General features: G+C 39.0%; 1 protein-coding gene across 1 annotated transcript in view; it reads right to left on the reverse strand.

Moving 5' to 3' along the window:
* Nucleotides 1–12558, reverse strand: part of AGO4 (argonaute RISC component 4) — a 38924-nt gene that overhangs the window by 3478 nt on the left and 22888 nt on the right. The window contains exons 13-15 of the mRNA XM_036745404.1: nucleotides 6793–7108; nucleotides 6446–6580; nucleotides 4235–4336 (exon numbers count right to left, since the gene is read on the reverse strand). Coding sequence (XP_036601299.1) covers nucleotides 4235–4336; nucleotides 6446–6580; nucleotides 6793–7108 — 553 coding nt within the window. The remainder of the gene's footprint in view (nucleotides 1–4234; nucleotides 4337–6445; nucleotides 6581–6792; nucleotides 7109–12558) is intronic.

A 12558-nucleotide genomic window follows, 5' to 3' on the forward strand; every position in this document is an offset into this window, starting at 1 on the left:
TGAGATCCTTTGATTTTTTTGAATCCAGACTGTCATCCAATGTCTTAGCTATTCCTCTACCTTCATATCATCTGTGAACTTGATAAGCGTGTTATCTATGCCTTTTTCCATACCACCAATAAAAATGTGAAACAGCAAAGGGTCAAGGACAGATTATCTGGACACAGCATTCTAAGCCAATAGTGAGTTCCAAATCCACCCAACCGTACTCCTGTCTAATTCATATTTCTCTATTTTTTAAGAATAAGAGCAACATGGAACCTTTGTCAAATGATTTGTTAAAATCTCAATAAGCTGTATCTGTACCGTTTTCTTGATATACCAGTTTACCAGCATTCCTATAAGAAACTGGAAATTAAGCCTGGCAAGACGTATTCTTTTTTTAAAAATTGTACTGATGCATGTAGTTTTTATATCATCATCTTTTCTACAAGCATCCTGTACCCCAGTAAAATTTAATTCTCCCTTGTTGCAAAGAAAAACGGTAAAGCAAAACAAAACAATCCATGCAATATTTAACTCTATTTGACATGGTATACCACATCATGCTTTGACAGTTCTGTACCTATCTGCTGAAAGGATGAAGGTATATTTGATTATCTCTCTACTGGAACTAATTCAGTAACAAATTCAGCAAACAATAAACATTTATTAAGTGACTACTATGTGCTAGGTACCGTACTAAGAGCTCAGGATATAAAGAGACAAAAGACGGTCCCTGCCCTCAAGGAACTTACAATCAAATGTAAGTGTTCAAAGTTTCGTTTCCTTTTAGTGATTTTATAATTTACACTGCTGTAGTCACTGTGTACACTATTCTTTTCGTTCTGTTTATTTCAATCTGTATCAATTCATACCAGAGTCATGTTCATTATTTCTAAATGCACAATACTGTATTTATATCTCACAGGTTGTTCAGCTGATTCCCCAAATAATAGGTACCCACTTAGTTTCTAATTCTCTGATTACTACATGGGCTGCTATGAATATTTTGATATATATGTGAGACATTTGTTTCCTTGGCATATATGTTCAGTAGTGAATGCCCTAGCAGGGTTAAAGCATAAAAAATTTAGTCACTTCTTTTGCATAATTTGCACTGTTATCTTTAATGGTTAGAACAACTGAAGCTCTGCCAACAGTAAAGTTAAGTCTACTTGTGTTCTCAGTGTCTCTAGCCTTTTCATTCTGTCATCTTTGCCAACTTGGGAGGTGAAATCCCAGACATATTTTAATTTGTATTTTATCTACTGATCTGCAGCATGTTTTCATATGGTCATCCGTAGTTTGCACTTTCTTCTTTTGAAAACTGTTCCCATTCTTTGACCCCTCATCTACTGAGGAAGGAGGCTCTTGGTCGGATATGTCTGTGTCAATTTCTGACATATCTTAGCCATCACGTTAATCAGTGCTATATGATGCAAATATTTTCCTCACTTTAACAGTTTCTCTTCTTATTCTATCATCATTGATTAACTGTATAGAAGTTTCTAAATTGTATATAATCAAAACTATTTTCTCTTTTATGATCACCTTTGGCATAGTGGATAAGGAGTCAGGAAAACATTGGGTTCAAGTTCTACTTCTGACCCATACTGGCTGTGTTACCCTTCTGCCCAATTGCTATCTCCTATAACAATCACCTCTATGCTTTAAGACTTTTTGCCTTAGGGGCAGCTAGGTGGCACAGTGAGTAGAGCACCAGCCCTGGAGTCAGGAGGACCCGAGTTCAAATTCAGCCTCAGACACTTGACACCTTTACTAGCTGTGTGACCTTGGTCAAGTCACTTAATCCCAATTGCCCTGCCTTTCCCCCATCAAAAAAAAAAAGACTTTTTACCTTAAACATAACTGTTTATCTTCCTTTTACCTAATTTTATGACATGACCTTTTATATTCAGGTTGTGTATATATTTGGAACTTATTTTGGCATATGGTACAAGCTATAGGTCTGAGCCTAATTTCTGACAGACTGATTTCCAATTTTCTCAGCAGTTCTCATAAAATAGGGAAATCTTCCATGAGTTTATGTTCATGTTCTTGGGTTTATCACATACTGAGCTATCATACTATTTTTGTTTGCTTCTGACTTTTATCTGTTCCAATGATCTACTTTATTTTTAACCAGTACCAAACAGTTTTGATGGTTTTTTTTTTTTTAACTGAACTTACGGTTTCATTTCAATGAGGATCATTTAAATTAGTAAACAAGTTCTACAAGTGCAGGCTGGCACTCCCCCTTCACCTTACAGAGAGTTGCCTGACAGACTGAGTTGCTTGCCCAGGATTACAAGGCCAGAATATGTCAATGGCAGGACTAGAACTCAGGTCTTTCTGATTCCCAAATTTTGATGATTATTCTTTATGATAGAGTTTGAGGTCTGGTATTGGTTTGTCCACTTTTCGTTCATCATCTCCCTGGAGAATCTATGACTTTTTTATTTCTTCCTCCAAATGAATTTTATGTTTTGGCTAGTTCCATGCAGTATCCCAGTTGATACTTTGATTGGTAATAGAACTAAAATTTCAGATAATTTTCTCATTTTTATTACAGACCTAGCTCAGGAAGACTTAGCTTTAAGGTCTTCTCTGATACATCCTGGCTGTGTGATTCTGGGCAAACAATGCAACCCCTCCAAGCTTGAGGTAACTCTCTAAGACCACAGTTTGCACAAAAGGTGGGGAGCTGCAGTTGTAGAGCAGTTTCCTCACCAGGAAGTTCTCTATGCCAGTGAAATGACACGTATTATCCCTGTCTCTTACCTTGGTGTGCCTTGGCAGGTTAACTCCTAGACATTTTGTGATATGACCAACTCTGGATGAAGCCTCTCCAAACTGAGCTCCAGTCCTGGAATCACAAATTGCCTATCGGGTATTTTTAACTGGATGCCCCATAGGCATATTAAACTTGAAATGTCTAAAAAATTCCTCATTATCTTTCCATTCAAGTTTGTCCTACTTTTAAACTTCCCTATTTCTGTCGTTTCACCATCCTTCTAGTGTTCCAGGTTAAAAACCTAGGAATCATCCTAAATTCTTCACTCTCTCTTCTCCTCTATACACACCTAGCTGGTAATCAAGTCTTGTCAATTCTACCTCTACATTTCTCCAATCTATTCCCTTATCCATATTCAGACGGTCATGCTAATTAGGGCCTCATTATATTTCCCTGTGAAATACAATAACTTCTCATTGGTCTCCCTGCCTCTCCTCGCCGATCTACCTTCCGTATAGCAATCCAACTGATATTCCTAAAGCATAATTATGTCGCTACCCTGCTCAATCAACAACAGTGGGTCCCTATTACCATTAGGATTTAATTAAAACTCTTCCATGCATCATTTAAAGCCCTTTACAACCTGACTACAATCTACTTTTCTAGCCTAACTGCTCCCCACTCATTCACTCTGGTTCAGTCACGCTGGCCTTCTTGCTGCTTCTCACATATGAGTCTATCTCCCATTTGAGTTTTGCACAGGTCATGCCAAGAATGCACTCCTGCCTCACCTCCACCTCTTCCCTAGCTTCCTTCTCAAAACTCAGTTTACATGGCACAGCTTACAGGAGGTCCTGTCTGATTCACCCAGCTGCTAGTGACTTATCTCTCAAAATTACCCTGCATTTATTTTGCATATATAGTACTTTTTTATGTATATGTGATCTCCCCTGATCAAAAATAATCTCCTTGAGGAGAAGGGCAATTTCACTTTTGACTGTGTCCTCAGTGTCTAGCACATGAAAGTTTGTGGCCTGACGGAATGACTGCTGGCTTCATTGTCTAGATATTGATTACTTATCTTAATAATACTTTCTTGAAATGTGCCAGGAGTTCAAGTCAAACTCAACAGCCTATATTTTGTAGCCTGTACTTTTTCTTTTATTGAAAAAAACAGGCCTTTTTCTTTGCCTATAGCACCTCTCTTGTTTTCCATGTACTTTCAGAGATCATGGGTGATATTTTGGCAATCAAAAACAATTATAATGAATAAAAAATGAATTAATTTACAAGTGTTAGTGAATTTGTAGTAACTTTTGGCTATGTATTTTCTCAATCAACAAATAGTAATTGTAAAGTGATTTATATTTAATTTTTGGATGTCAAAGTGGGACTCCCCTATTTAAAGGCTGGGAACCAGATATATAGATACATCTATATATCTACCTATATTGGAAGTTGTTGAATTAGTAAATGCCTAACTATCAAGGCATAAATCTTGACCCAGTTCCAAATTACCTGAATTCCTGCATGACTACAGAGGTAGAAGTCAAATTCAGATGGATGTGTGATAGTGCTGTCCACAGTAGTACCTGCTGGTACATTACCACTTTTCCCCACCTATTCAGAAAAGAAAACACAGTCACAGAAAAAGATATAATGAGCCATATATAAAGCAGAATTCTATCTTTATTCCTCTGTACATGATATCTGACAAGTAAACCGCTCAAATGAGGTGTTGGAGGCAGCTTGCCTATAAATTCCTTCTAGCCCAACCATTTAATTCTCAATCATCTTCCAATACCAGTCCAGACCAGGGTTTCCTGAGAGGGTCTACATAAGGGACTACTCTTCCTATAGCCCCTAGCTCTTGATCACAGTCATTTGTAGTACAGGTTGCAATATTTGTGTGAAAGGAAAACAAATGCACTGACTGGGTTCTAAAATGAGAAGTTTACCTCCTAAGTCAATTTTATTGCTTACTTAGGAAACAAAACCACAACTTCCAGTAAAAATATTAAGCTAGAAATACTTTAGTAAGTTGATCACAGAAAAAGTGATAGGGCCACATGTACGTCATCCCAATATGGATAAGGTTACTTTACTTGTATTCATAGTGTATTACGATAGACAAAGCCTTGGACAGCAAATTAAGAGACCTGGAGTTCAGTCTCAGCTCCACCACTTGCTGTGTGGCTTTGCAAACTTACTCAACCACTATGGGTTTCTGTTTCCTCATCTGTAAAATGATCTCTCAGGCCCTTATCTAAGTGAAAAGCCCAATAAGCACAAATAAGAGTTAGAGATAAACAATCGACAAAGAAACCCAACCCTATTTTTACTATTTCATGTAGATTTCAACTACATTTGAGAAAGTCTATTTAGTACACTTAGCACAATATGTGGGAGTTATTTAAATTGGACCCTGATAATTAGCTGTGACTATATTTTTCTTCTTCTGGAAACTCATATAGCACCTGCAAATAGTAAGGCTGAATTTAGAGTAAAAATCTAACTTCCAATGAACTCTTATGCAGATGTGAACACCTTGGCTGGGGTCATAGGAGCTAAAATGTAATTGAATTACAGTGCCACTAAGATTATTCCATATTCATGTTGTCTGAGGTGTGAGGGAGGCCCAGAGATAAGGAAGGTCTGGAGAGTTGTAATGATCCCAGAAGCTTGCTGAAGAAAATGCTTTATTCCACTGGGACCTGCACAGGTTAATTAACTCAGGTCCGAAAGCCTTATGGACAAGTAGATAACAAAGATAAAGAAATCTTAAGAAGTGGAGCAGCTATAGAAAGCTGAAAAGGATATGAGACCTAAACAGAGGCAAAACCTGTTCAGGGAATTTCTACTGATAAAGTTTAAGAGGCAACCACGTGGATTTTGCAAGAATAGAAGCAGAGGTTTGTGGACCTGAGGCCCAAACAGAAACATGGTGTTTCATCAATGACTAAAGGAGCAAAAAGAATCAGCTCTGTCTTTGAATATGGTTGTAAAGTAAGCATGAACTAACAAGGAAGGACAGGGACACAAAGGACAGAGCTACAGGAGGAGCCACTCTACCTGGGGCAGGAAAAAAGGGAGGCTTGGAAGAGACAGTCAAGCTGTAAGCCAAGATCAAGCAAGCTGAGGAATGGAAGACTATACAACTGATAACTTACCTCCACCTGTTTACATTGGATGTGGTGGCAGGGAAGGAGGTCACAGGAGAAAGGAAAGGGTAAAGGCCATGAATCCTAGAAATGAGGCCTCTGAGTCAGTCCTCCCTTACTTCCCACCCTCAACCTACCCAAAAGATAGCAGCAGGAAGTTATGGAAGCAAGCCATGACAAGAACTTAGAAGCATTCTGTGTGAGGGCTTTCTGTTTTGTCTTAGTGCTGCCCCCAAGGTTTGTAGCTATCCAACATTTTAACAATCAGAAAACCTCTATAAACCTACATCTGTTATTCTCCCAGTACAAATCTCCAACCTTGTGACCTGGGCCAATCAAAATGCGAGATGAACTAAGTGTTTTAAGTTATTTACTTATCCGGCTTGAGCAATGAAATTTAGATTCTCATAAATGCTATGGATTTACACGCACAATACGCTCGCATTCACTCATCTACCCAGGATAGAACAAGGAAAGTAACGTTTCAAGGGTATCAAGAGTTAAATGGAATTTTGCTAAACAACATCCCTATTACAACATAGCACAGTTTTTCCCTGTGATTCCTTACCCTTTCTGTTTTGTCTGCACAGAAGAGTCGAGTATGATGCCTTTTCTGCACAACAATGTATGTTATACCTGGGCGGTAATCCTCCTCCAAGCTAATACATGCTTTCCGAATTGCTATTAATTCTGGCCAAGCCACCTAGAAGTCAGAAATTTAGCTATGTTTAGATAAGAATCCTCATTTCTTTAGTTAGGTGTGATTTAAATGGCGGTCAAATTTCCCGCAATGCTAGGGGTGGAGAGTGGGGGTGGGGGGAGAGAGGGAAGAGGATGATAGGCAGGGAAAAGCATCAGAACACTCTCCCAGAATGGGCCACCTTTCAAACTCTAACAGTAAAAACTGAAGGGCACCTGCTTCATTTGTCCCTCGGAGACCCCTCCACGGTAATAAATGATGCGAGTGGGCTTGAAGCGTGTAGATTTGTAAAACTGGATGAGAAGTTCTCGAACCATATTGGTCAAGTCTTGGATCACCTCCTGGCTGTAGAGGAGCTCCTGGGAGGTCTCCTGGCGAGAAGTCTGTACTCTCACTGTAGCACAGTATCTGCTAGGGTGTCCATCCATGCTACCAACCACTGCAGCAATAGAGGGCTTCTTCCCATCTCCAGCAGGAGGGTGAGTAACATCTGCTCCCAGAAAAATGACAGGCTGCTGGAACACTGAGGGCCTGTTCAAATTTAAAGAGATGTTTTATTTGTTCACACATGAAGATAAAGATTATACTCAGCAAGTTACTGAAGCAATTGAAGCACCATTAATTTATAGATGGTAAGGTGTGGATCACTGCTTCCTAAACTTGATATGGATACCGCAAGACTCTAGTGAGTACCTATACAAGATAGTCTATGACTGGAATATGATATTCCTATAAGAGCAGAGAGAGAAGGTACACTGTGGGCATACCACTCATTCTTAAACCAAACTCTCTATGACCAAGAAAGATTTTTCTAAGCAACTGTTTCTCTCTTCACTTAGAACCAGATTTCTATGACTGATGTCAAAGAGCCAAGATCTGCTGGCCACCCTACAGACAGAGCTTTGAACTGGAGTAAGGAGGTGTTTATTATTTCTGAACTTTTTCTAAATGCTGAGATTCAGGAAGACTCATTTATTTTTGTTGTGCTCATTTCTCCATCTTTCGGCATATCGAGTAAAGAGATACCCAAACCTTTTAACTTCAACATTTACTGAGCAAGTACTACCAGCAAACCTCACACAGAGTAAGAATCTAATAAAAGTTTACTGAACTGAAATCAAGAGGAGTAAGATAGGGTACCTGTCCTCAAAGAACTGATGATCTAAGGTTAGTGGCATACGTATATGTGTGAGTGAACATGTATAAGGAAAATACAAAGAATTTTAGGTTAATTTCAAAGGAGAGGATGTTTGACGATCTTTTTGGGGGAGACAGGGTCAAGGAAGAGAATCAGGGAAGTTTACAGACAAGGGGCATTTCAGGGTGTGTATGTGTGTGTGAGGAGGGACAGTGGGGGTGGATAGGAGGTTGGAGGGTATTCCAAGCATGGGGAAGAATGGCAAAACCAAAAGCCTGAAAAGGAGGAAATCATGAGATGTATTCAGGAAACGACTAGCTGACGACATCTGCTACAGTACAGAGTACCAAGAAAGCACAAAATAAAAATATGAACTTTTTAAAGTCCTTAGACTCTCTGTAGGTGGGGTTTGAGGCTACTAATTTCCACCTACAGAACTGATAAAGCATTGCAAATTCCTCATTTTATCTGACAGATACTCAAGTTTTATTTTTGATGGATAAAAACCTGAATACCCTTAACATATAAATAGCTGACATTTATGCAATGACAAGGTTTACAAAGCATTTTATCTAATTTTCTCTTTTGATCAGAACCACCATTTTGTGAGGCTGACATTGTAAGCATCATCACCCCCATTTTACAGTTGATGACACTGAAACCTGGAGGGGTTAGGTGTCTTGTTCAAGGTCATAGAGTTAAAGAGGGATTCTAACTTGACTCTTTCTCCTAACTTCAATTCTAGCAAACATTCTACTATATCACATTGCCTTTGTGTCATCAATATGGTTAGAAGGCTCATTCGTTTAAGATGATGCTTGGGCATTCAGGGAGTTGAAGAGACTGGAGGGGTACATAATGGTAAACTTCAAGCATATGAAGGGCTGTCACACGACACAGCAACAGCTGGGATCCTGATTTAGTTACTATATTAAAGGAAGAACTTCCTAATAATCAAAACTGTCAAAAAGTGGAATGAGCATCCTTGGGAGCCAGGGAAGAAGCCTTTCCCTCTCAGCTGAAGTTTTCAAGTAAGGGCTAGATGAACAATCTAGGGGAATATTCTAGATAGACAGCTAAAGAATGTATAAAGTACTTAATGCATGCCAGGAACTGTATTAGGCACAGGGGATACAAATACCAGCAAGATAGCCCATGGCTTCAAGGAGTTAACATTCTAATGCAGAAAGACAACACATAAAGGAGAGCTGGGAAATGGGGTCGGTGTGTGGTACCAAGGTGCAAAAATTCGCAGGAAGTGCTGTGGATCCCTGGAGCTGGATTAGATGAGGCTAAAGCTAGACTACCAGAGCACAGGGTGATTATAGGGTAGAGGTTAAGATTCGGGTGGGAAAAAGGAGGATCATGATAATGGTTCGAAGACAATATTCTTGTTGAGGTAAAGTCTGAATGAGAAGATTTCTAAGGTAACTTCTAACTCAAAATCTATGACCTTTATAGTCTCACACATGCTGAAAAATATATGATTTTGTCACATAGCCCTATATGAAAGCAATCAATTTCACCCTCTATCTAGTACCTTACTTTGATGGTCCTGTGATCTCATTAGTGTGGACACATTGCAACAATGCAGCTTGCAGCTAGTCATGCCTGCTCATCCTATGCAATACTTGTTCACATCCTCCTATAATTCTACCAGAGGGGCTCCCCTAATATGCCACAGGGAAAGAGGAGTGTTTATAGATAACATCAGCGTAACACTTTAAAGTTTGCAAAGTGTTATACATATTTGAATCTCACAATACCTTTATGTGTTGTATGCTATTAACATCATTTTACAGATGAGGAAACTGAGGCTCGGAGAAGTTAAGTGAATTCCTCAGGATCACACAGCTAATACCCCTGTGAGGTGGGTTTTGAACCTAGGTCTCTCTGATCCCCAATTCAACATACTACTCACTGCAATGTACCGCCTTTTATGAAGTATGTGGGCTGTCCTTTGATGATCCTTCCCTTTTACTATATAACTGGCCCCATCTTCCCCCCTCATCATACATTTATCTGAAGATATCCTTTATGCTGATTCTTCTGCACAACTCCTTGTCTGTAATGTCCTGCAGCCTCTTCACACCTACCATATACCTCTCTGTTGCGCTTTAAGTGATTCTCAACTTCACTTCTTCAGAGACTGTCATTTGCTATGACTCAATGTCATACAACATTACCAGAAGAAGAAAGGAGTTAAATAGATGGGACTTCGTTTCAGGGAGAAGGCTAGAGTCATTAAAACCCCTGCAATTTTGCAAAAGCAGTCCAGTCCATTCTCCTCTTGTTCAATTCTGGGCCCAATTCACTGTCCAATTACTAACTGCCCAAGGGACTTGATGGACAAGTTTTGTGAGCTGTTCATTCTGCATCCAAGTGAATATGAGAGTTAAGATGAGAGAGATTCTTCAGCCATTTAGGTTGTTCCTGTGTGGAGAGTGGAGCCACTCCTTTTCAAGTAATTAAAGAATTCATTTGGGAATCTCTGCCATGTCGGGGGTTTTGATGAAATCTTCAAAATATCATCTACAAACAGAAGCATCTGGAAGACCTTGCCATCTATGTAGAATTCTACTTTTATTTGGAGCCTGTGTTGGACATCTCCCATGGCACTAGCAAATGTATATCTTTGTCAAGCAGACATCCCCCTGCTTTATGCCTTCATGAATGATCAGAGGGTTAGGAACAAAAAGTCCTTCAAAGAATCTGGCATGATTCTAATTCATGAATGGGGGACCCTTTGTTAGAGGAAAGACTTAAGGCAATGCTCTGCTCTACTGAATCAAATGCTTTTTCATACCCAAAAAATTTCTGCACCCTTCAGGGAATTGTGTGAATGTAAAGACAGGGCCTGCTGCAGAATACTGTCTATGGCAGCCTGCCTGTTCCCTTCTTGTACTTGTAATGCCTAAGTTTTTCCCAAAACATTTTGTCTAAGAGGGAAAGTAGGTATATGGGACAGAAGATATCGATACTCTCTTGATGCCCTTTTCTTCGCTAATGCTAAGATGAGATTACTTTTTCATGTTTGTGGTATCGCTCTCTCTTTCAGATACCTTGAGAATCAATCCCTCAAAGCCTCCTCTGGTAAACTTGGTTTAGTCTAGTTGCTCTCCCATCTTTGTCTTCTTCAATGCCATTTTTACTTCCTCTTCCAACACATCTGGGGCTGTGATGTGAAAATGTGGTGGCTCCACTGTCATCAATGCTGAAAAAGAGTTTGTTGTAAAAATCTTTAAGGCTCTTTTAAAGAAATCTTCTCATCTGTTTGTTGTTCTCCCAATTTAATCTTCAAAAGCCATTGGGATGATTTTCCTTAGGTATCTTTTCCAACCTTCCTTTATGCTTGGTTTTCCCTCTCCACCGCTTGCTGGTTTATGAAGAAATACTAATTGTAAACTTATTATTTCTCTTTAAGACTTTTTAAAATTAGATTTTTAAATTCTGAACTTAAACACCAAAATGGAGTCTTTTCCCTCAGTCATAACACAAACTGTCACTCTCCATTTCATACCATTTTCCTTTAAAAAAAATTCTACACATTTTTCAAAATTGTCCTTGTGTGAGCTTTCTGAAACGCTTTCCATTCTCTTTTGTGCATTTTAAAAAATGTTACAATGGGCCCCCTCCCTCCATCCCGCTTTTTTTAGGCAATGCTACTACTCCCTCTACCCTCCAAAAAACCCAGAAAAAGGCAAAAAAGCCCAAAAAACCTTTGTAAACATTTAAGCATAGTCAAACAAAATGAATATATACTCTGGTCTTATCCCAAAATGTGCTTCTCTCTACCGTGGGTCTCACCTATCATGAAGTCTCTGTTATGCTTCTTCATAGATCCTCTGGAAACATGCATGGCAAATCAATGCTTTGATCAGAATTTTTACATCTTTCAAAGTTGCTTTTCTTAACAGGGTTGCTGTCCTTGTAGAAACTGCTCTGCTTCCAATCACTGCACTATGTCAATTCATACTACCTAGGATTCTCTGAAATTTTTTTTAAAATAATTTTTATGTCGCATTAATATTCCATTATATTAATATACCACAATTTCTTCAGCCATTCCTCAAATGACTAAGAGGCAATCTAAAGCACCTCCCTTTGATTCTAATTCTCTGCCCCTCCCCCCTTTCAGAATCAGGAAGCTTTTTCTTGTGACTGTTCTTCTTTTAACTCTGCTCCCCAGAGCCATTTATTTCCCTGTTGAGTTTGATGTATTTCTACATCAAACTCTGTGTGGTATATGTATGCTCAACTTTCTTTTGTTTGCTTTAGATAAGAGGTTCAATTGATGTTTGCTGCCTCTATCCTTTCCTCCACATTTTTATACTCTTCTTAGACACCCTAGCTATGGGAAACGGCAAGCTCAATCCTCCTCTTCTTCCTTTCGATGTTAGTGTATTCTGTCTTTTACTCTCCCTTCTTCTCTTTCTCTTCTTAAAACTCCCAGCATAGAACCAACCCACACCCTGGTCTTCTGTTCTTCTTGCTTAGCTTCCTCAATATACTTTGAAGAATTAAGGTTCTGAAGGGACACTTGTCTTCCCCCATTTGAATGTTGGCCCTATATCATTGTACAGCTACTTCGAAGCACTCAAACAAATTTACGTTTCTAGGTTTCTCTGGACTTGTACTTATATTTCAAAAGGCTTACTCAATTCTGGTCTTTTCATCAGAAATTCTTTAGTCTTCTTTATCATTAAACCGTCCATTTCCCAGCAGGATCATATTCAGCATTGCAAGGCAAAATTATTCTTGGTTGTGAGTCTGTATCTTTTGCCTTTTGGACTATTGTATTCCAAGTTCTACTCTGGTGTTTAGTAGAAGATGGCAAGTCTTG

Source organism: Trichosurus vulpecula, chromosome 2, assembly GCF_011100635.1.
Source record: "Trichosurus vulpecula isolate mTriVul1 chromosome 2, mTriVul1.pri, whole genome shotgun sequence".
Taxonomy (NCBI): Eukaryota; Metazoa; Chordata; class Mammalia; order Diprotodontia; family Phalangeridae; genus Trichosurus; species Trichosurus vulpecula.